This window comes from Dermacentor albipictus, chromosome 6 (assembly GCF_038994185.2).
Source record: "Dermacentor albipictus isolate Rhodes 1998 colony chromosome 6, USDA_Dalb.pri_finalv2, whole genome shotgun sequence".
Taxonomy (NCBI): domain Eukaryota; kingdom Metazoa; phylum Arthropoda; class Arachnida; order Ixodida; family Ixodidae; genus Dermacentor; species Dermacentor albipictus.
This window is the reverse complement of record NC_091826.1, coordinates 130356571-130380344: the sequence shown is the minus strand read 5'-3', so window position 1 is coordinate 130380344 and position 23774 is coordinate 130356571. Positions and strand designations below refer to the sequence as shown.

The 23774-nt window shown below is 49.1% G+C and overlaps 1 protein-coding gene across 5 annotated transcripts in view; it reads right to left on the bottom strand.

Annotated features, from left to right (window-relative positions):
- Positions 1–23774, bottom strand: part of LOC139061367 (uncharacterized) — a 409988-nt gene that overhangs the window by 10028 nt on the left and 376186 nt on the right. For all 5 annotated transcript variants that reach the window (XM_070541329.1, XM_070541330.1, XM_070541328.1 and 2 more), the window contains one exon: positions 22933–23210. In XM_070541329.1, the coding sequence (XP_070397430.1) occupies positions 22933–23210 (278 nt within the window). The remainder of the gene's footprint in view (positions 1–22932; positions 23211–23774) is intronic.

The following is a 23774-nucleotide window of genomic DNA, read 5'->3' as shown; positions in this document are numbered from 1 at the left end:
TATCAAAACTTTTATTTAAAAGAAAAAAATGCAGAAAGCGAGTGGGTGGAGCCCCTAGTCCATTGGAGAGATCGTACCTCTTTGCCTGACGCCCTTTATTGGGATTTTGTTGCTTTCTTTATGGAGGACTATGGTGGCTGTGGAGCCGTTATAGACATCTTTCAGTATTGTTACATACGGCTCGTCTACACCCTGATTCAGTAATGCCTGCATGACTGCTTAGGTTTCCACTGAATCAAATGCTTTCTCGTAATCAATGAATGCTCTATATAAGTATTGGTCATATTCCGCTTAGTGGGACCTCCTAATTTGGCTGAACCTGGATTAGTATAGTCCCACTCGCTCTCAGCATCTTTCAACGGTGTCAGGCGTCACTCTAAGCCTACAGAAGTAATGCAGTGCAGAATGTTAAATTCAGAAACACCATGGTAAAGACTAAATCGGGGGCGGGGGAGATTTTAACGTCCGACTACCGCAAATGAGTATTCGACGTAGCTCAGTAAGATAATATCGCAGGCGGCTAGGCAATCTTGTCGCAAAACGTATGGCTCACAGGGCCCTACATGCCTAACAGATCCGTTCGATTGTCCGGCCACTACGGGTTGCCCGATATAGTATCGATTCTCCGTGGTCGTAACCTGTTGTTTCCCGAATCTCACGCATGCACGCGATCTTCAACTAGCCAAGGTAAGCAACATAATTTCGGCGAATTTGAACAGCACCTAACACTTGCGTGTAAAAATAAAAAGGGAAAAGTTTTCAGCGCTTACCGAGGGGCCCCGAGTCGCGTATCATCCGCTCGACCCGTCTGCTTGTCCCTTCACGTCCGAAAACTGTCGTTTCCGGGTAACTATTCAGAATGGTGAGTATTGCCGTCGTATCAATACAGATCTGAGCCCCGCGCAAAGCAGGCGACCTTCACAGCTCCCAATGGTGTCCTCAGACATTCTACAGCTTTTGACAGCGGTTATACTATTCGCGTTCTTTGTTTATTATTTGGTCCTCGTTGTGTTCATATTTATGTAACCGAAAACATGTACTTGCTGCACAACTGTTATCTGTACCGCCCCCCTCACGCAATACACCTCCTGGAGCCTGTGAGTTATATGAAATGAACAATATTAATAATTAACTTGTTGATGCGAGAGACAAATTTAGAATATTGAAAAACTGTGGTAAATTGCGAGATACGGAATTCAGTATTTCGGAGGACTATTCGCCTATGGTACAGTCTATTAGCAAGAAGCTTTGGGCAAGTAACAAAGTAAACAGGTCTAACGGCGTTAAGGTCATCCTTGTTTTCGACAAGGTTAGAATCAATGGAACCCTTTACTTTTGGAATGAGGCGCGGAACGAACTTGTTCACTCCACTTGGCAATGACCACGCTCTTGGGATGAGTGCGCCCAACAGTGCAATCCAAACAACCCCCCACCGCAGCCGATAGTTTCTCACGACCGAAGAGCTTTATCCTTAATGAATGTCAACGCTAGAAGCATTGTAAATAAAGTGACAATCTGGAAGGTTTACTCATTGCTTACGATCCTGACATCACCGTGGCAACAGAGACTTGGCTTCACGACAGCATAGATGATGCAGGTGTTGCACCTGTAACGCATGAAATTATCCGACATGATTGCTGTTCAAGAGGGGGAGGTGTGGCACTTCTGATGAAAAAGGGCATTCAGTATACGCTGGTCCCACACAATAAGCAGATTGAAATGGTGTGGGTAGCTGCCAAACTTTCCGGCCAAAACGCACTTATAAGAGCTGTCTAACATTTCTATGCTGGAGGCACTACACGACTTTCTGTACGACAACAAAAAGCGCTACAGATGCGTTATAATGAGTGGCGACTTCAACATGCCTAATATAGACTGACACTTGATGTGTGCTACTTCAACATGCCAACACGCGGATCTGTTGCTAGACATCGCATATGCCTTCGATCTACACAGGTAGTGCATACACCAATGCGCCAGACTGCCGTATCAAGTTCGACTCTCGACCTCGTCTTCATATCCGAAAGCGTCAGTCAACTAGGTTATACTGTCGATATCGTGCCCGGTATATCGGGCCATTTCTCTGTTCTTTTGAAATCCCAACTGCGGCGTAAAGCTGAGCGCAGCAAACCAAGGCCCTACTATGATTTTAATAATTCCGACGATGTCAGACTTTTAAATTTCTTAGAATAATACTATGATTTATTTTTACAGTGTCACAGAAACTTTACAACTGTGAATAGTTTGTGGCTGCACTTCAAATGTGCGGTGCGTCATTGCATGAATAAATATATCCCGAAAAAACATAAGAGCAAACATCGAAGCTCCTGGATAACACGCGAAATCATTCATATAAAGTGGCGCGTAAAACGACTATCGTCCAAAAACCAGAGAGATAGCGGCACCATGGCTATGCTGCGATCGGATTTGCGTTCCAAAATGAAATCGTCCAGATTCCCTTCTTTAGCGTCAAAATGCACAACTTCCTTTCCAGTGATCCGAGAAAGTTTTGGCTTCACTTGACGCAAAAGAAGGAACCAGTTAATACATTGAAAATACGCGATAAGGGCGTCGCTGACCCAACCTGTATAGCAACGGCATACAACGACTATTTTTCGTCCGTTTTTCGGTGCAGCGCCGATAACAATATAGATGTCAGCCACGCAACTATGTATGAATTCCAGAGCTACTAATCAGAGAAGAAGGTATTTTTTCAGCATTGCTTATCTTAGACATTAGGAAATCTTCGGCACCCGACGAAATTCCAAATGCATTTTTTTTAGATACGTGAAGTGGTGTGCCAAGTATCTTTATATTATTGACACGTATACTTATAATAGACAGTTTTAGTTACACGCACGTAGAGGCTTCACGTACGCAAACGTGAAAAGCCTTTGTACCTTACGTGCACGCCATCTGAAACGCTTTTGGCTACACGCACGCGACGCATGCCAAAAGGGACCCCGTATAGCTCCAATCGAGAAATGTGAACACGGCGGTAGCCAATTCAATCCTGTCGCCGTGTTTCGATGCGAGCCGTCTGCGCACGCGCGGCCCGCTATCGCTTGTTCGTGATCTTGCGGAACTCCCGCGCGAAGCTGTCTACGTCCGTAAGAAACGCACGCAAAGAAATGAATCTCACGTACGTCCGTGAGACCAGCGCGCGGCCGCTAAGTTTTACGCATGCGCACTGCTGACACGTAGAAGCTCTACGTACGCAAAGCCTCTACGTACGTGTAACTAAAACTGTCTAATATCTTTATCGGGCAACCACGTTTCGCAGCCTAACAAATGTAATCGCACAGCGTGGGACGCGCCCATATGTATCCGATGTTTCTGGAACGTTATCGATGCTTCTATCCACTGTCTGTTGTCGCCGAACGTTATGTTATCTGATTTCATCACCTGACGCGAATGGTGTAGAACTTTGTGGAAGGCACGCGGGTCCGAATGATTAGTCTGGAACATCCGATGACTGCTCTATAAAAGCCGACGCACTTGACCCGCTGATCAGATTTACGACGATCGCCGACTGTGTTCGCTGCTCTCGTTGTGCTTTAAGTGTAGCCTGTTTTGTGGGCACAGGCTCGCCCAATAAAAGCTAGTTTTTGCCTTCCACAGTATTGCTACTGTGTTCTTTGACGTCACGACCACGTGACATCTGGTGGAGGTGCTTTTGGTTCATGTACCGGACGCCCCCGACAAGCCGTGATCCAAGCACGGAACGCAACGACAATACCAACGTAGTCCAGGACCATCGAGCAAGCCGCCGTCTTCAACAACTGCCCCCGGAGCACGGACTTTTGCCTGAGACGACCAGGAAGATGGCCACCAAGTCTACCCCAATGGCAGCCCTAACGTCACCCGTCGTGCTGCAGCAGCCTAGGGAGCCTCCGACGTTCCGCGGTTCAACTTTCGAGGACCCGGAAAGCTGGCTTGACACGTACGAGAGAGTCGCTACCTTTAACAAGTGGAACAGCGACGACAAACTGCGATATGTCTTCTTCGCTTTGGAAGACGCGGCCAGGACGTGGTTCGAAAACCGAGAAGCCAACTTAACGACCTGGGAACTTTTCCGAAGCGGCTTTTTGCAGACATTCGCAAGCGTCGTATGCCGAGAACGAGCCCAAGCGCTATTAGAAACCCGGGTGCAGCTACCTAATGAGACGACCGCGATCTACACGGAAGAAATGAGCCGTCTCTTCCGCCCCGCCGACCCTGAAATGCCCGAGGAGAGGAAAGTCCGCCTGCTGATGCGTGGTGTGAAGGAAGAACTTTTTTCAGGAATGGTACGAAGCCCACCAAAGACTGTCGACGAGTTTCTTCGCGAGGCCACCAGCATCGAGAAGACACTCGAGATGCGAAACCGGCAATTCGACCGCCGCACGAACTCGACAAACTACGCCGGGGTTCAATCACTGGCCACACACAACCTGCGCGAGACTATCCGAGCGGTCGTGCGGGAGGAGCTAGAAAAGCTGTTCCCACCATTACAGCCTCAAGTGGCTTCGATTGCCGACGCCGTGCGTGAGGAGCTCCAACAACAACTTGGAGTAGCCCCTGAATCGCCCCAGCCTGAGCCGCAAGCGATGACCTACGCCGCCGTCGCACGCTGTCAAGGTCCCCCTCTGCGACCGCGCCAGGGCCCTGTCACGCCGCAGTTCCGTCGTCCGCCGCCGCCACCGCCAGCACGACCACCCGTCGCCCAGCGCACCTACGCGAGGAAGAAGGACTTTTGGCGCACTCCTGACCACCGCCCGCTCTGCTACCACTGCGGAGAAGCGGGTCACGTTTACCGACGATGTCCATACCGGGAGATGGGACTGCGAGGTTGCGCCGTGAACGCTCCGTGCCCGCAGCAAGGTGAACGCCCCCGCGATATCGCCGACTACCTCGCCGCCACTCAATGGAGCCCTCGACGACCTTCCCGTTGGCCGTCACCAGGCCGCTACCTGTCACCGCAGCGCCGACCATACACTGGCCGAGCCCGGGGCCGGTCCGTCAGCCCATATCAGGAAAACTAAAAGCAGTAACCGATGGAGGTGCGGTTGTTGTTCGTCGAAGTGACGAAGATCCTCCACCGCCGACGAAGACGCCGAATAGACTACTTCGACGACACAACGACACGCCGCCGTTCCGACGAAATGTGGAAGCAAAGACTATGACGACGAAAGGCAACTTGACGACGCAACGTTCTAGCTTCAGTTCAACACGACGCAGCCGTGATCCGACGCCAAGACCTAATTGCAATGCCAGACAAAGAACCACCGACCTCGATGTGCTTCTCGACGGCCAGGCAGTCACCGCTTTAGTGGACACAGGAGCCGATTACTCCGTCATGAGTGGACCCATCGCCGCTCAGTTGAAGAAAGTTAAGACTTTGTGGGAAGGTCCTCAAATTCGGACCGCTGGAGGACACCTCATAACGCCGACTGGAATGTGCACGGCAAGAATTACCATTCACGACCGGACTTACCCTGTCACCTTCGTTATCCTCCAACAGTGTTCACGAGACGTCATTCTCGGCATGGACTTCCTCAACCAACACGGCGCAGTCATCGACCTGAAGTCGAAGTCAATAACTCTGTCGGAAGACCATGCGATACCGTCGGAGAGCCCTCGTAGTCACCACGCCTTGATTGTGCTCGAAGATCAAGTGAGCATCCCGCCTCGCTCCAGCATTGTTATTTCGGTCGGAACTGATACACCTGCTGACGTAGAAGGCGTCATAGAAGGCGACCAAAGTCTACTGCTCGACCGTGAAATTTGTGTCGCAAGAGGGATCGCTCGACTGCACGGAGGAAACACGAAGGTGTTGCTGACACACTTTAGCCAGGAGTTCAAGCACATCAACAAGGGCACGACGATCGCATACATCGAGGAAATTCAGGAAACCAGTGATGCGTTTGTCCTCGCGGATTCTGTCGCATCTACCCCAACGAGCGTAGTTCCCGAGCCAGACTTCGACATAAATCCAAGTCTCCCCGTGATTAAGAAGCAACAGCTCAGAAGTCTACTTCGACGATACAAAGACTGCTTTTCGACGTCATCGAGGATTCGACAAACCCCAGTCGCAAAGCATCGCATAATAACCAAAGACTGCGCTCGACCACTCCGCCAGAGCCCTTACCGAGTTTCGGCGTGAGAACGCGAAGCTATGACACCAAGTCGACGAAATGCTGCGCGACGACATCATCCAGCCGTCGGAAAGCCCGTGGGCGTCTCCAGTTGTTTTAGTGAAGAAGAAGGACGCAACCCTGCGTTTCTGCGTCGATTATCGTCGATTGAACAAAATCACGAAGAAAGACGTATACCCCCTCCCACGGATAGAAGACGCATTGGATCGGCTCTGCAATGCTAAATACTTCTCATCGATGGACCTCAAGTCTGGCTACTGGCAAATAGAAGTCGACAAAAGGGATCGCGAGAAGACCGCCTTCATCACGCCAGACGGCCTCTACGAGTTCAAGGTTATGCCATTCGGACTGTGCTTGGCGCCTGCAACGTTCCAGCGCGTCATGGACACAGTATTAGCAGGACTTAAGTGGCAGACCTGTCTCGTTTACTTGGATGACGTCGTAGTCTTCGCCGGAAATTTCGACGATCCCCACGAGCGGCTTGCGACAGTACTAGAAGCCATCAAGTCATCAGGGCTCACTCTGAAGCCGGAAAAGTGCCGCTTTGCTTGCGATGAGCTTCTGTTCCTAGGCCACGTTATCAGCAAATATGGTGTCCGCACAGACCCGCAAAAGACAGCTGCAATCGCACAGTTCCCGCAACCCATCGACAAGAAGGCAGTGCGTAGATTCCTTGGCATGTGTGCTTAGTACAGGCGCTTTGTCAAGGACTTTTCACGCATCGCTGAGCCGTTGATTCGACTAAATAAATGTGATGTTGAGTTCAAGTGGGAAACGCCGCAGTACGACGCACTTGAAGAACTCAAACGACGCATACAGTCGCCGCCGGTACTTGCGCACTTCGACGAGTACGCCGATACAGAAATCCATACTGACGCCAGTAGCCTAGGCCTCGGTGCCGTTCTTGTCCAGAAGAAAAACGGAGTCGTACAGGTGATAGCTTATGCTAGCCGGTCGCTGTCAAAAGCGGAAGGCAACTATTCTACGACCGAAAAGGAATGCCTCGCCATCGTTTTGTCTACAGCTAAATTTCGCCCTTATCTATATGGCAGGCCATTCAAAGTCGTCAGCTACCATCACGCGTTGTGTTGGCTAGCGAATATAAAGGATCCTTCAGGACGACTGGCGCGGTGGAGCCTCAGACTACAAGAATACGACATCACTGTAATCTAAAAGTCCGGATGAAAACACTCCGATGCCGATTGCCTATCACGCGCCCCCATTGACCCGCCACCGCACGATGACGAGAATGACGACGCATTCCTTGGAATGATAAGCGCGGAAGACTTCGCTGAACAGCAACGGGCAGACTCTGAGCTAAAAGGCCTGGTCGAATATTTGGGAGGGCACACCGACGTTGTCCCCAGGGCATTTAAGCGCGGATTATCTTCCTTCACACTTGAAAACAATCTACTTGTGAAGAAGAACTTCTCACCAGGCCGCGCCAACTACCTTCTTGTCGTTCCGTCGGCGCTGCGTCCAGAAGTACTGCGCGCCCTACATGACGATCCGACCGCTGGACACCTCGGATTTTCCCGGACGCTATCGAGGATACAAGAAAAGTATTATTGGCCGCGCCTGACCACCGACGGCGCCCGTTATGTCAGAACATGCCGAGACTGTCAGCGACGCAAGACACCGCCGACAAGGCCAGTAGGATTACTACAGCCAATCGAGCCTCCTTGCCGACCATTCCAGCTGATCGGGATGGACTTGCTGGGACCCTTTCCGACGTCAACAACCGGAAATAAGTGGATCGTCGTAGCGACGGACTACCTCACCCGCTTCGCTGAAACTAAAGCACTGCCGAAAGGTAGCGCAGCCGAAGTGGCGAAATTTTTCGTCGAGAACATCCTGCTGCGACATGGTGCTCCAGAAGTCCTCATCACCGACAGAGGGACGGTTTTTACAGCAGAGCTCATGCAAGCCTTTCTGCAATACAGCCAGACAAGTCACAGGAGGACAACTGCCTACCATCCGCAGACGAATGGTCTTACGGAGCGCCTGAATAAAACCCTCGCTGACATGCTAGCAATGTAATGTACGTCGACGTCGAGCACAAGACCTGGGCTGCAGTCCTGCCATACGTAACATTCGCTTACAACACGGCGGTGCAAGAAACAACACAGATCACGCCATTCAAGCTGGTCTACGGCAGGAACGCGACGACCACGCTCGACGCCATGCTGCCGCACGTCTCTGACGAGGAGAATCTTGACACCCGCCGTGGTTGCTCAGTGGCTATGGTGTTGGGCTGCTGAGCACGAGGTCGCGGGATCGAATCCCGGCCACGGCGGCCGCATTTCGATGGAGGCGAAATGCGAAAACACCCGTGTGCTTAGATTTAGGTGCACGTTAAAGAACCCCAGGTTGTCAAAATTTCCATAGTCCTCCACTACGGCGTGCCTCATAATCAGAAAGTGGTTTTCGCACGTAAAACCCCAAATATTATTAGAATCTTGACGTCGCTGCCTATCTCCAGCGCGCCGAAGAAGCCAGACAGCTCGCCCGCCTGCGGATCAAAAACTAGCAGAGGACCGACAGCCGACACTACAACCTCCGACGACGCTTCGTCGAGCACCAGCCCGGCGACCGTGTTTGGGTATGGACCCCTATACGCCGACGAGGACTGAGCGAGAAGCTTTTGCGTCGTTATTTCGGACCGTAGAAGATCATCCGACGTATTGGCGCGCTCGACTATGCGGTCGTGCCAGACGGCATTTCGCTATCACAGCGGCGCCGCTCACGACCTGAAATAGTCCACGTTGTGTGACTCAAGCCGTACTACCAGCGTTAATGAACTTTGGGGCTTCGCGTAACTGACCTTTGGACTTTGTTTCTTTTCGTTGTTTTTGTTACTTATGTTTAATACGTGTCCTTTTGTGTTTCGCTCTCTTATATTTGTAGCATCGGGACGATGCTTTTTAAGAGGGGGGTATTGACACGTATACTTATATCTTTATCGGGCAACCACGTTTCGCAGCCTAACAAATGTAATCGCACAGCGTGGGGCGCGCCCATATGTATCCGAAGTTTCTGGAACGTTATCGATGCTTCTATCCGGTGTCTGTTGTCGCCGAACGTTATGTTATCTGATTTCATCACCTGACGCGAATGGTGTAGAACTTTGTGGAAGGCACGCGGGTCCGAACGATTAGTCTGGAACATTCGACGACTGCTCTATAAAAGCCGACGCGCTTGACCCGCTGATCGGATTTACGACAATCGCCGACTGTGTTCGCTGCTCTCGTTGTGCTTTAAGTGTAGCCTGTTTTGTGGGCACAGGTTCGCCCAATAAAAGCTAGTTTTTGCCTTCCACAGTATTGCTACTGTGTTCTTTGACGTCACGACCACGTGACAATATTTTTAACAAAAAGTTTGCAGAAAGGAGAAGTTCCTTCTGACTGGAAAATCGGTAAAATTGTACCGATACACAAGACTGGCGATAAGCTCACAGCAACTAATTATCGGCCGGTGTCGTTGTTGTGCACAGCTAGCAACGTGTTACAACATCATATTTTCAAACATTTAAGCAGCTTCCTGGAATGCAACAATTTTTTCTGGAACAGTCAGCACGGATTCAGGCATAGCCTTTCAACAGTGACACAGCTACTCCACATTACTACTGATTCATTGGCAGTTCTTGATAATAGTGACCAGGTCGACATAATCTTTCTAGACTGAAAAAGCCTTTGACCGCGTGTCGCATTCCAAAATGATATTAAAACCAAATCATTTCTTTAGAAATGAGCGCATTTTGAGGTGGCTTGACTCTTACCTAACGTAACGCCAACAATATGTTCATATAGGTGACTCTAAATCATCAATGCTTCCAGTCCTTTCTGTCGTGCCTCAAGGGTCCGTCCTGGGACCAATACTTTTTCTTGTTTATCTTAATGATCTCTCACTTGACACTGCTGTACAATGCCGATTTTTCGCGGATGACTGCATTGTTTATCATGGCATTCAAACTAAAAATGGCCAATAACTCTTAAGCAATTCTCTAACGTCAATTTCTAACTGGTGCCAGACCTGGAAAATGAGCCTAAATATCCCTAAGTGCTCCCAAATGACCGTAACAAAGAAGTAGAGTCCACTATCGCATACATACAAAATTGACGACATTGGCATTACTCTTGTCGATACGTTTAAATATCTGGGGATTGAAATATCTCGCGATTCAAGATGGCGCGCACACTAAAAACAGTTTCGTTAGCCTCAAAAAGACTATGGTTACTTCGGCAACGTCTGAAGCACTGTACGAGCAACACAAAACTAGTTGGTTATACCTAACTGGTGCAACCTCTACTTGAATATGGCGATGTTGTTTGGGACCCGCACACTAAGACTGATACAGATAAGCTGGAAAAAGTACAAAAAAGAGCACTCAGCTCCATTTTTAATGCCTACGGAAGACAAGTGTCACTATCTGATCTCCGTTCAAGGTCTTATCTTCCAACACTGGAGGAACGCCGTAAGCTACACTGTCTGAAGATATTTTACACGATAGTCAACGGCCAAACTAAAATGTATTTTGGCAAATACTTAGGTTAACACGTGTAGAACTATCCGCGCATGACACGAACTTACCCTTATTGTACTCTAAGCTAGAACTGTCGCTTATCAATTTTTATTTTCATTTTTTTCCTAGAACGAGAAAAGAATGGAACAGGCTTCCACAAGAGGTAACGAACAAGCGTTCTGTCGGCTCTTTCTTAACGGCTATTTCTCAGTTGTGAGCGAAGCACTCAATTCCTTTCGTACCGAATTTTTATTCAACTCGTGTCTTGAGTTTTAGAGATATTGTTCTGCGCTGTATCGTACAAGTATGATCTGCGTTGCACTGTGTGTGAGCTTGCTGTGTTCGAATTTTATTTCGACATTTTCCTTGCTTCTACAGTATTCCTCTTTATTTTCTATGTACCACTCCTGCTTTGGCTGCCAAAAAGCAGCTGGCAGTATTGTCAAACACATAAATGAATAAATAAATAAATAAATACATGAGAAGGCGGTAACTGACCCCTTAGTTTTTCTAGGAACGCTGGGGGTCTAAACAGTAAGGTTTTGGAATTGTATGCCTCATTTAACCTACAGTGGTGCCTTCTTCGATCAGTCGGACATGGTTGGAAGATTTCGCGCTTGTAAGCAATTGATGCCTCTGGTACCGCTGTGGTCGCAATACAATTCTCGAGAATACAAACGAAAATAAGTAAGAAAAAATAACTACAGATGTAGACGAAAGGGATGGGCCCAAATATGGTCGTTCTGGCGTGCTGAAAATTTTTGTGTTAACTTTACTGCTAGGGGTTGCTGCTACTTGTTTTTCCATATTCTTTGCGTGAATACTGTTAACAGAAACCTTCCCGTCCTTTTTCTCTGTTCCTCTTGTGCGGAAATTTCGCATCCTCAAAGAAAATTCGTTTTGGCATCGCGCCTCGTAAGTTGCTACGGATAAGTTCTTCAACATTTGTAGTGCTATGAGGTGTGATGTGCCAACGTCTATTCGCGTATTAGGTTCCCTGAATACGTCTTCAAGATCTGTATCAGCAAGCTTCTATGCATTGTGCGCCTATAAAGAGTGAATCGCGGCTGGTGCAAATGTTCGGAATTTGTTTGCGTTATATTTACTCGTGTTGTCATTAAAAGGTATGTGCAAGGTATGTCGGTAGTCATAGGACGTCATAAAAGAGTGCCAACACTTTGAGCAGGCCAAGAGTCGCCGCATTGAAAAGCTGTTCGCACGTCTGGCGAACACAGCTGCGACATCCATCCTCTTGAGACGACAGGCTAGGAGTGCAGCAACCGTCACCATCAGATAATCTGACACGGATAGTCAGCGAAAACTTGAAGCCATGCCTCCCGCAGCCCTTTTTTCCCACCCAGTGAGCCGAGCAACTTGCCCACAGCTCCACTTATGCAGGCAATTGTCCGCAAAGAACTCGCTAATGTTGGAGTTCATTCTCTATATATATCGTTGCGGCTTCTCAGCTGTCTCATGCACCAGTTCCATCGATATATCCTGCACGCAACCGTAATTCAGCCTAGTGGCAAACCGCAGACGATCGACCAATATGTTTTGCTTGCCAGCGTATTCGTCACCTTGCACGCCATTGTAACAACCATTCTGCGACCGCCATTCACCAGTTTTGTCACCTAGAGCAGAGCAAGCATCGTTATCAGCCTCCACTGGCACCGTAACAGCCGAACAATGACTCTCGTGCTCCTTAGAACAGTCCCTCGCCGTCATTATGACTCAGGGGTGAATGTCCGCATGGCTGCCATTGGCTGTTTTGAAGGAGACGCTTTTTCGACGCTAGGTCCAAAGTCTCCTTCAGTTACGGCTCTAACAAGAGGGCGATGCTTTAGCAAAATGAAGAAGCACACGATTGTTTACGTTGACGTGGCAACAGGAACGGCAACAGCGCGGCGCCTGCTCTCTCCAGTGTTTTTTTTTTCTTTATTTTTTCTTTTATTAGGCCGACCTGCTCCGCTCCCTCTCTACGCTTCTTCATGCCCCGCGCCCCTTTACTTTTGCTTGCTATTTGCCTGTCCGAGGCGCGAATATTTTTTATTGCAATTTTGCGCTACCCCAGGCATTGTTTGTGAACTGGCGAATGGTGCGCCATGGGCCCTTCATGCGCTAGCACGCATGCAGTCTTGTCCATCCTTTGAATATGCCAGCATATGCCACAACGTATATAAATTCCACTTCCGACACCACAGATCATTGGCCTCGCTTTATTGACTTCCATTTCCGAAAGCAAATATTTTTGCATACCTTGGTATGATACACGCGCAGAAAATAAACAACAGTGAAAAAGGCATGACACGTGACTACTAAACAACACAAAAGTTCATAGACTGTGAAATAACAAAAGTAAGTAAGTAAAACCAGAGAAAACGCTAAGACATTTTCATGTACATCCATATAAAAGTTATTTTTATAATGCCCTAAAGACCAAAGTGTAGAAGCGCTTCTTATATGTGCACTGAGAGCTTTTGATGTACTCACTGAGCTCTTGCACAAAACTGGACGACGTGTATGACATAGTCATGACAATCAAAGAAAGGGAAATTCACTGGTAATGGCAAAATCAGTAATCCGCAATATGCCTGAAAAATAGGACAAAATGCTAGGATCGTTTGATGGACAGCCATCCCTCCATCAAACGATTTGAAAAAAACAGAAAAAAAACAAGAGCGCACTGATAAACCTTCACAATAGTATATGAAATGCGTTGCATGTTCATTACTACTGAAATGAAAAGGCAATGTCAGAACAAAAAAACATTGTACTTAAAACGGAAATACACGCTATTACATTATTTTGAGCTTGGCCGCAACTTGAGTAACAGTGGCAAGGGCGAAAAGATTGTAGTCCGCTTATGCAGCAGCACATAGAAAACATTCGCAGAAAGGCCTATTCCTCAGTCACGAGCAACACGACTTTTGTTTCCCCCCGAATGCAATGCGTAGCAGTAAAATTTCCTCACATAATGCACTAAGTCGCACCTACTGGGCACTCCTTTACGTAATAAACAAGAACTAAAAAAAACTCCATTTAGGACACTCGCAATGCTGATGCTTTCCAGAAGAAAAGCGTACCATGCCTACACATGAAAATTCGAGTGGTTTTCCCGTCGGCGATTACTGAGATCAGGAAAAGTGATTTTTGAGCTGTTAGTAAGTTTTATAACGTGACACACTGAAATCACTGAGGGCGGCATGAAAAGCTGGGCAAATTACTGAAGTTGCTAAATGAGCCTTTGCACAGATAAACACAATCACAGAACAGGTGACTATGAGGAGAAACATCTATTTGTCAGATTTCTGTACCGGTATGCGAGAAGTGTAGCACAACCAAGGCGCAACGACGTCCAGAGATTCATGGAGCACCCACATGGACAGGGCCGTGTTCGTGTACATGCGCCTTCTGATGTCCTTAGGTCTGCGCGCTCCCGAAACAACCTGGCAGGGCTTGTTTTTGAGGTATTCGTGCCCCAGTGCACGATGCACAAGCGCTGCGAGCCGTGAAATGGGTGAAACATCGCGGATCCCAAGCACACTGCTATCGGGGACCACGAAACTCACGAAACTGCCCACGCCGGTCAGCGCACACCACCGCACACTTCCCGATAACAGCGGATAACGAAACAGAAAAGGTCGTGTAGCGGGCTAAGCCAGCGCCAGGCCGGCGGGCACGCGCCGCGACAGTCGAAGGTCAGAAAGCTGGGAGAGAGGGCAAGGGTGGAGAATTTCAGAAAAGGCGCGAAAGGGCACGGCCTCCTCGATCGGCGCGAGCGTGCACGCGCCGATCTAGGAGGCTCTGCAAGAAAGGCGGTGTTGCTTTCCCGCCCTCCTGATGGATGGCGCCCGTTGCCTCTGCCACCAGAGCGGCCGAGTTGCCGAGGTAGGATTTCGACGCCACCAGTCCCGTTCGCTACCAGCTAGTCGACAATCCTCCCTATCGCCGCACCGTCCCCGATGAAGCCCCTAGGCCCGTCTCCGGGAAACTAAGCGATGCAGGTCCCGGAGGTGACGCTGCATTGACCGCAAAACCCTGTGATCACTCTAATTCATGCTGACCAAGCAGGACTTCTTGGGAGTTTTACACGATGGCGTCAGTGTCCCCGCATGCATTGACACTGGCGCGCACGTATCCGTGATGAGTGCCCAATTGCGCCGACGCCAGAAGAATATTCTCACAACCGCTGTATCACGCATACTCCGCGTCGCCGGCGGAACAACGCCAACTGTGCTTGGTATTGTTAAGAACGGCCCAGCTGAGGGGCAAGTTTTCCCAGCCTGTTGCGACAGTGGCGTCAACGTTCTTGGAACGCCACCGTTACGTTCTAGCCTCGTAACCGTAGGGACTGAATGCGTTCGGCGGGCCAACTATTATTACTGAGCCCGCAACCGCCGCCCTGGTCTGCCGCGAGCGGGGGAGTGCTCGCGGGAATTAAGTTCGAGGCTCCTTCCAACGGTGAGTTGGAAGGAGCCTCGAACTACATTGTCGAACCATTGTCTTGCGTCCAAGACGCAAGACAATGGGCACCCGGCCGCGGTGCGGGGTTCAGCTCGGGGAATAAAAGGCACCTCTCCTGACACAAGCCCCGAGTTCTACGCAGTCCGTCTGACGTCGACTCCGGACCGTGAACATGTGTGGAAGTGTGTGTGTGTAAGCCATCCCGCAGAGAGGCGGCTTGTTTACGATGACTGGACGAACGTTCCCGTCACCTTGGGATCGAGGGGGGGGGGGGGGGGACCGAGTGTTTTTAACCACTGTTGTGCGGCTGCTCAGTGTACTTTCTCAAGCAGTCATGTTAGACTGAGGTACTGACTCAAGCAGTCATGTTAGACTAAGGTACTTTCTCTCGCAGTCATGCTAGACTGACGTAGATACTGTAAATAAACCCATATTCTTCGTTCTCGATGAGAAGCAGTCGTTCCCTTCACCAACGTCCTCAGCGTGGATAACTTGGACGAAGGCATTGGCCAGCTACCTTATAATTCATGCCGGACTCCAATATTGACAACGGGTTACGAGCGATGGGATTCAGCCCCCAATCCTAACAAATGGCTGACAGCGGTGAGATGGACTTTGCGACGTGGTGCTGTGTCTGTGGTGAGTGCTTGGTTCTTGCTTTGACTCTCTAGGCTTCATTTTGTGATTGTTTTCTTTATAACAGTAGGGAAGCTAGATTGTTAAGTGTGAGCTAGGTTCTGTTTTCCTAGGTACATTGAGCGAGCAGGACCAAGGCAGTAAAGTGGCATTCATGGAGTTAATGAGACTACTGAGAGAGGAATTGTTGATTGTTGGTGAGGAAGTGGGCCTAGATGTACGCAAAGAAATGCTAAAAGCGGAATTATTGGAGATAATTTCCGAACAGGCCAGTGAAGAAAAATTGAAATGGGGTTGGAAATTCTGAAGAAAAGAGAGAAACGGGACAGAGAGAGAGAGAGAGAAGAACGGGACAGAGAGAGAGAAAAAATAACGGGACACAGAGAGAGAGAGGAACGCGATAAAGATGGCGAGTTAAGAAAAATGCAACAGGAACTTGAAAGCAAACGTTTGGAGTTGTCTCACGGAAGTGAAGGAGCTCTGGGACGATCAAGTGAGGCAGAATCATACCGCATGGACAGGCTATTAAAGCCATTTGAGGTCGGGACCGACATAGGCTTGTTCCTAAGCAATTTTGAAAGGACTTCCGAGAAGATGAACTTCGGTCCGAGTACATGTCCACAGCTGGACAGCGGTTGCTGTCTATGTTGCGGTGTGAGGCTACAGCGGTAATCGCCAGATTCAGTGCGAAAGATGCATATGATTATGCGAAGGTCAAGGCCAGTCTTCTGAAGAAATACCCCCTTTCAGCCGAAGCTTTTCGGCAAAGGTTTAGAAGCACAGGCAAGAAAGATAGCGAGGGTAATCCGGAGCATGCATACGGCTTAAAGGCCAACCTAATCGAGTGGCTGAAAAGCGCGGAAGCGTACGACAGCAGCGACATGATCATTGAATGCATGTTTCTAGAGCAGGTTTACAAAACCATCCCCCAAGCTGTGAAACTGTGGGTGTAAGACAGAGGGAATGTAAACACTGTGGAAAGGGTGGCTGAATTAGCCGACGAGTGCGCAACGCGTAGAAAGTGGAACCCCGAGGACAGAAATTGGGACGGTCCAAATGGACCGCGGAAACCATTTCTGGTCAAAAAGGGTCGCAGACTAGACGATCGGAGCCTGCAGACGTGGAGGAAAAGCCCGCACAAAAGAGCGAGGAGAAACTTAACGAGAAAACTGCACAAAAAGAACAGAAAAGAAAATTCGAATCATTTAGACCAATTCGCTGTTACAAATGCCACAAACTGGGACATATAGCTGTAAACTGCGGGAAGCCTAGCGTAGTTTTTTCCTACGTAGAGGAACAAGACGAGAATATGGAACTTTTGAGCCCATATCTTCACGACCTGCAAGGGAATGGCGAACCATGCGGAGTGCTGAGAGACAGTGCCGCCCCGATGGACATTGTCCATCCGTCTTACGTGACAGTAGATGACTTCACCGGAGAAGTAGCATGAATCAAACAGGTTGTAGAAGAACACAGCGTGTGTCTGCCCATGGCCAAAGTCAAAATCAGTGGACCATTCGGAGAGCTAGTGACCAAAGCTGCAGTTTCCAAATTTTTGTCACTGCTGTACCCTTACATCTTTTCGAATCGTTCGAATCAGTTGCTGCGTGACAAAGGCCTTAAACTGGGAGAGGGCATAGTACAGGCATTGACCCGCGGCCAAGCTCGTAAGATCGCGTCGCTTACAGCTGAAAATCCACAAGCTACTCCAGCGGAAGCAGAAAAGAGGATAACTTCAATACACGAATCCGAGCTAGGCCCGAGGGACAAAAAAACAGTTGAGGAGAGCCTGCCAGCTGACCAGCTCAACGAGAGCGCAGCACTAGAGTGTCAAAGTTCAAGCCTGCAGGAAGAGCAAGCTGTCAAAATCGCAAACGAGACGGTGTCGTTATTATCACCGGCCTCAAAGAACTTTTATAAGCTCTTACGTGTGGACAGAGAGTCACTGGCAGCCGAGCAAAAAAATGACGACAGCTTAGCTAAATTACACCACACAGCTAAAGAAGGCATTGCTATGCGCAACGTGCCGATACATGAGAGAGAAGGATTGTTGTATCGGCACTACAGAGATCGAAAGGGTAGGATTTTAGATCAGTTAGTTGTACCTAATAACTACACGGAGGACCTTTTGAGTCTCTCTCGTGGAAATAGATGTTCTGGCCGCCAAGGCATAAACGAACCAAAGAAAGATTGCTTGTGGAATACTACTGGCCTGGCTGTTGACATAGAAAATTTTGTAAGATCATGCGACGCCTGCTAGCGCTCGGGTAAACCAGGAGAGACATGGAAAGCTCAACTAAAGGTAGTGCCCTTAATAACAGAACCTTTCAGACGACTTGTGATAGACACGGTAGGGCCTCTACCAAAAGACAATCGGGTTGCAGGTACTTGCCACGGCAACTTCACAAAAACCGCATCAACATAATCTGCTTTCATGCAAAAGTGGCTCACTCACCAATATAATCTGTTCATTTCTTGCCTTCAGCAGTCTTTCACCCGAACTCGGTCTTGCAGATAAACAATGGTATCAAACGGTCGTTCCACCTGTGGCCTTCGACGAAGTCAATCCAGCTGAGTCCCAACACACACATGAAGCAAATTACCAATAATAACCATTATTAGGAACCGCAACGTGAACCCCATATGGAAACAAAGAGGAGCAGGCAAATGACGGCGAAAATTTCCTTGTTTCTCAGCCATGTGTCATGCTCTGAGCCGTTGAGCTCCTATTGTTGTCAGGCCTCAAACACAGCTCCCGCTTGATCTATCAGCCGAACGCCCACAGTGACAGCTTTGCCAAGCTATAGTTGTGCATTGTGCCATGTAGTCGTTTGATTAGGAAGACAAACTAACGGAAACACATATCTGTCCCAAATATTTGGGCTCTTGCTAAGCACATTTAAACATAGCCACGATACCTGACGCTTTTCACGGTCGGGGCGCTTCACTCGAGTAGAAGGCGCATTTTCAAGGCGTTCCTCGGAGGTGGAAACGTGGAGTAGTGTTTATGAAATGCACCGGCGCTTTGAGGGAAGAAAGGCCCGTCTCCTCGACTCAGCCAAGTCGAGGAGACGGGCCTTTCTTTTCTCGAAATTATGAATAAAAACTTTCTGAGCTCATTGAGCTCTGTCGAGTGAAGGCGTATTTAGGAATACGGGGTTTAGGCATTTTATGGTCCCATTCAGCCCTCTTTCATTGCGCGTCTGGTGTCATTTTTCAGCTTTAACTGCCCTAAGTCACACAAGCTGGGTGATGCTCTCCTGAAGACATCGGCCTTTCGCCTCAAGCCTCTACATACGACACTCGACTGTCGTTCCAATCTGTTCCTGACGGCGCCTATTTACTACGTCCCACCGTTGACATACTGCTTGAAATAAGTTTGGCCATTGCCCATACCGTGCTCACTGTTACACGCAGTCAGACGTCGCTCTATCTCTTTAATTTTAACTGCTCGAATCAAACTTTTCCCATAGGCATGCTTTAGGGCGACATCTCTCCTGCGTACGATTGCGAGATATTGGCTATTGATGCCAAAATTCCGTCGCCCTCTACAGGAAGCTCGGATTCAGCAACTCTCACAGATGAACTTACCAAGATGATTCCACCTGATCTTCCGGCACAAGCTGCTGGCATTCACCGTCTCTAGGAAACTTACCGCGACGTTTTCACCTGCGCTGCCGCCCTTTAGCCCAGACATCAGTGGTCATCCATCTTATTTACCCCGGAGACGCCAATCCGATACGCTGCCGGCCGTACCATGTATCAAATGCTGAACGACAAATGAAACAACGAGAAGTCGACGAGATATTGACTAAAAGCGCTATCGAACCATCTTGCTCGAGTTCGTGGGTGTCCCCTACTGTCTTTGTCAAGAAGAAGGACGCCAGTTAGCTCTTTTGTGTTTATTACAGACACCTCAACAAAATCACACGCAAGTATGTCTACCGTTTGCCGCGTATTAATGACACCGTGCACTGCTTGCATGGAACCAAGTACTTTTCATCGATAGACATCCGATCAGGCTATTGGCAAATCTCGGAAGATGACATGTACCGTGAGAAAATTTCATTTGTAAGATTTGAAGGCCTTTACCAATTCAAGGTTATGCCGTTCGGCCCTTTTAATGCCTCGGCAATTTTGGAAAGAATGATGGACTCCTTACTTCGTGGCTATAAATGGTGCACATGCCTGTGTTATCTAACCGACGTCATAGTCTTTTCGCCAACTTTCAAGAGTCATCTAACGCGCCTATCGGCTATTCTCGCTGCTTTTCAACGCGTCGCCCTGTAATTGAACTCATCCTAGTGCCACTTTAGACGTCGTCAAATTAGTGCTCTTGGTCATCTCCTCAGTGCCACGGGCGTTCAACCCAACCCTGACAAGATGCACGCCGTCCAGAAGTTTCCTGTTCCGTATCCCGCCTCAGACGTAAGAAGCTTTGCTGGGCTATGCTCGTATTTCCGCGCTTTATCAAGAATTTCGCCGGAAACTCTCGCCCGGCCACGGAATTGGGGCTGTACTTGTTCCGTGGCATCGTAAAGAAGAGCGCGTAATTGCATACGCCAGCCGCCTCCTGTCATTCGCCGTGAGGAAGTTTGCCATTACCCAACGGGAGTGCATGGCATTACCTTGGGCAGTTGCCAAATTCCGCAGCTACTTGTACGGCTGCACATTTGCGTGGTTACCGATCACTACGCCTTGTTCTGGCTTTCCCCGCCTAAGGACCCCACTGGACGATTGGGTAGATTGTGGCTACGGCTCCAAGAATATTCATTTGCTCTTTTGTACAAGTCAGGCCCCTTGCAGAAGGCCACAGACTGCCGCTCCAGTCATCCTATCGACCACCCTGAATTTGATGCGCATGACATTGACTCTTTTGTCCTGGCCATTTGTGACCTGCACGACATCCGCACTGAACAACGGTGTGATGACTGCTTACGTGTTCTCATCGATAGCTTCACTTCTGGGCATTCGGAGCCCACGCTGCGTATATTCGTGCTCAGCGACGACATTCTCTACCGCGGCGGCTTGCGCCCAGAAGGACAAGAATCTTTATTCCTTGTACCACGCCATCTCCAAACATCCATTCTTGAGCAGCTGCATAATACTGCAGGCCACCACCGCGTTTCACGTTCTTACGACGGCGTACGGCGCCGCTACTACTGACTACACATGTACCGCTCTGTGCACCGCTACGTTGAAGCCTGTGCGCTCTGTCAGCGCCGCGAAAACCTTGTTCTGTTGCCCGCTGGACACCTTCGCACCATCGTTGTGCCCTCAGGACCATCCTTTAGCGTCGTTATCGATCTTTGCCGCCCTTTTCCCTAGTTAAAATCTGGCAATAAGTGAGTTGTTGTAGCGACTGATTACGGAACACGGTACGCGATCACACGAGCTTTGCGCAGAAACTGTACAATTCAGGTACCAGATTTCCTTTGACATGACGTCATCCGCCATCACGGCGCACCCCGACAGCTCCTCACCGATTGCGGCCTCATCTCGGGAAAGTTGAAGACCTACTCCGCTTCTCTTCTGTATGCCGTGCACAAGCTTTCCCCCACCTACCACCCGCAGACAAACGGACTGGCGGAGGGGCTCAATCGCACGTTGACAAAAATGTTATGTACGTCTCTGACGACCACAGTGATTCGGACAGCACGTTACCTTTCGTGATCTTCGCCTATAATTGGTCCTGTCACAAACTGCTGGCGTTTCGCCCTTCTACCTTCTGTTCGGCCCCCACCCTTCTTTGTCCTCTGACACACTGCTTCCTTCCACGAGGAACACTCCCACTGAAGACGCTTAGGACGCCTTCGCCCAGGCTCGCACGATATGCCAGAATGCCGGCTTCCGGCTGACTGAGTCTCAGGCCATGCAGAATATCCGGTACGACAGCCGAGATTCGGACACTCGATTTTCTTCTGGACCCGTTCTCCTCTTATGGACATCATGTCGCCGCGTCAGGTTGTCTGAAAAACAGCTGCCGCGCTAGACAGGGCCCTACACAATATTCCGCCAGCTTTCTACGAGATCGCTCCACTGGACTCGCGTGTCCCCACGGACGTTGTGCATGTGTCCTGGCTGAAGCCCGACTTCACCGTGATTTCATCTCCCTTATAGTTAGCGCCGAGACGGCGCTTTTACAGGCATTTGACAGGCGGGGGTTATGTTACCGCGCAACCAAGAGTGGCGCCAGTCAGAAGAACACGCTTTGTTGTATAGAGCTAGAATGAGCCTCGGCCGCCATCTTGTTAATGCATCATTGTCTCCTCCGTAAATATTGTAAATGCATATTTATATGTGGCTTCTGCAACGTAACAATATATACAGTCACGTGCAATATGATCTGCAAAACCTAGTCTGTACTTAAAACGTCCCCAGACTGCATGGAGTCGCTGCCGTACGAATATTTGGAGAACTAAAGAGCGTCACGATTGCTGGTGTTTATTCACCATAGATTCTTATGTCGGTGGCGCCTTGCCGTCTTATGGGCCTCTTTAAAGACGTGAGCCATGTTCCAGCTTATATCACATGCGACTGTATCACCCACTTATTTGTTTCCTCGATGTGGGTATGCACCACAATGCAGAGATATCATCAACACGCGGCGATCATTTCAAAGGCCTAGTAGGCTTTGGCGCGATATGTACCGCCCGCTTCATGGCCATTTCGCGTTGTATGTGCCATATTATGGAAGTCATCATAATTAACTCTGAGCCACGCTTCTTGGCCGATTACAGTTTTGTATGTGTGTGCAATGGCATGAAAAACATAATAATCATAAGCACGCGAAAATCATCTCAAAGAGTTAGCAGGCATTGGCACGATACGTGCCACCCGTTTCTTGTATACTCTGCTGTTGTGGGTATGTGTTATAGTAACGAAACCAGCTATATAATCAACAAGCGACGATAATGTGCAGGAGCCAACATCATGTGCGATAGTGGCCTAATGATTTCAGAATGGGGCTGCTGTCCGAGGTGTAAATCCCGCTGACCGAGCGGCATTTTTCTTTCTTTTCTTTTTTGTCTCGGTAAGCTTTATGGTAAGGTTTCCCCTTACGACGCTGATAAAAGGGTTGCACATTGCTACTATTCTGCTGTTACAATTTCGCCCCATTGGTTAACTATAAAGATCGCACCTTTATACATGGACACTAGTGCTAACACTGACCTTGTGCTGTTGGTAGGCCTGGTGCTTGAGCAGGGCGCCGTCTGATTCGAGCACCAGCATCTTCACAGGGGCAATAGCGGTCGTCATGGCAGCGGAATTGAAGTGAGGACACGGCAGCTGTGCCATGGCCATGGCCCAGTCATGAGTGATGTGCGCGTCAGCCATGGCCGCCTCGTCCCACTCGACCCGCACGCCCAGCTCCCTCCGGAGCAGTTCACACAGCTGGGACACCGCCGTCACGTGGGGCTCGCTGTCCCGCGAGTACACCACCTTCACCACTGCGTGGTTGGCAGGCAAAGCACGGTCAAGTTTCACCCTTCACACAGTCCCTTCTACAAAAATACAGGTTTTTGATTTCGAATCTATAAGTCATCGAGTTGATGTCACTTGAGACGCATAGCGTAGTGCTCTTTCTCATGTCAATGTGGGGCTCTAGTAAGCATTATCTAATTTCGAAAACTTCCCGTAGAGACCAACAGTGAACGAAAGCAAAAGACATTGATTTAGGCATTACGGTGCTTGCACTGCATTCGGCCTTCCGAATACGGTCTACCCGAACCACCCATCGATATCATTGATTAGCTGCCCAATTCAGTAACATATGTTTTCGTAACTCAGCTTGAAGGTAAATGTGACAACACCAAGCACTTCCGTAGACTTGGAGCAGGAAAACCCGTCGAGGAAAAGCCGGTTATCTTTAGCTTGATAAGGACCGAGGTGGAAATAAAAAAAAAGAAACCCCCATAAGCTAAATGGATCAGACATTTTCTTCAATAAATATGTCTCTGGACGATGGCAACAGATGCCCAAAGAACCAAGGTAGCACTCTGCTGAACTCAGGA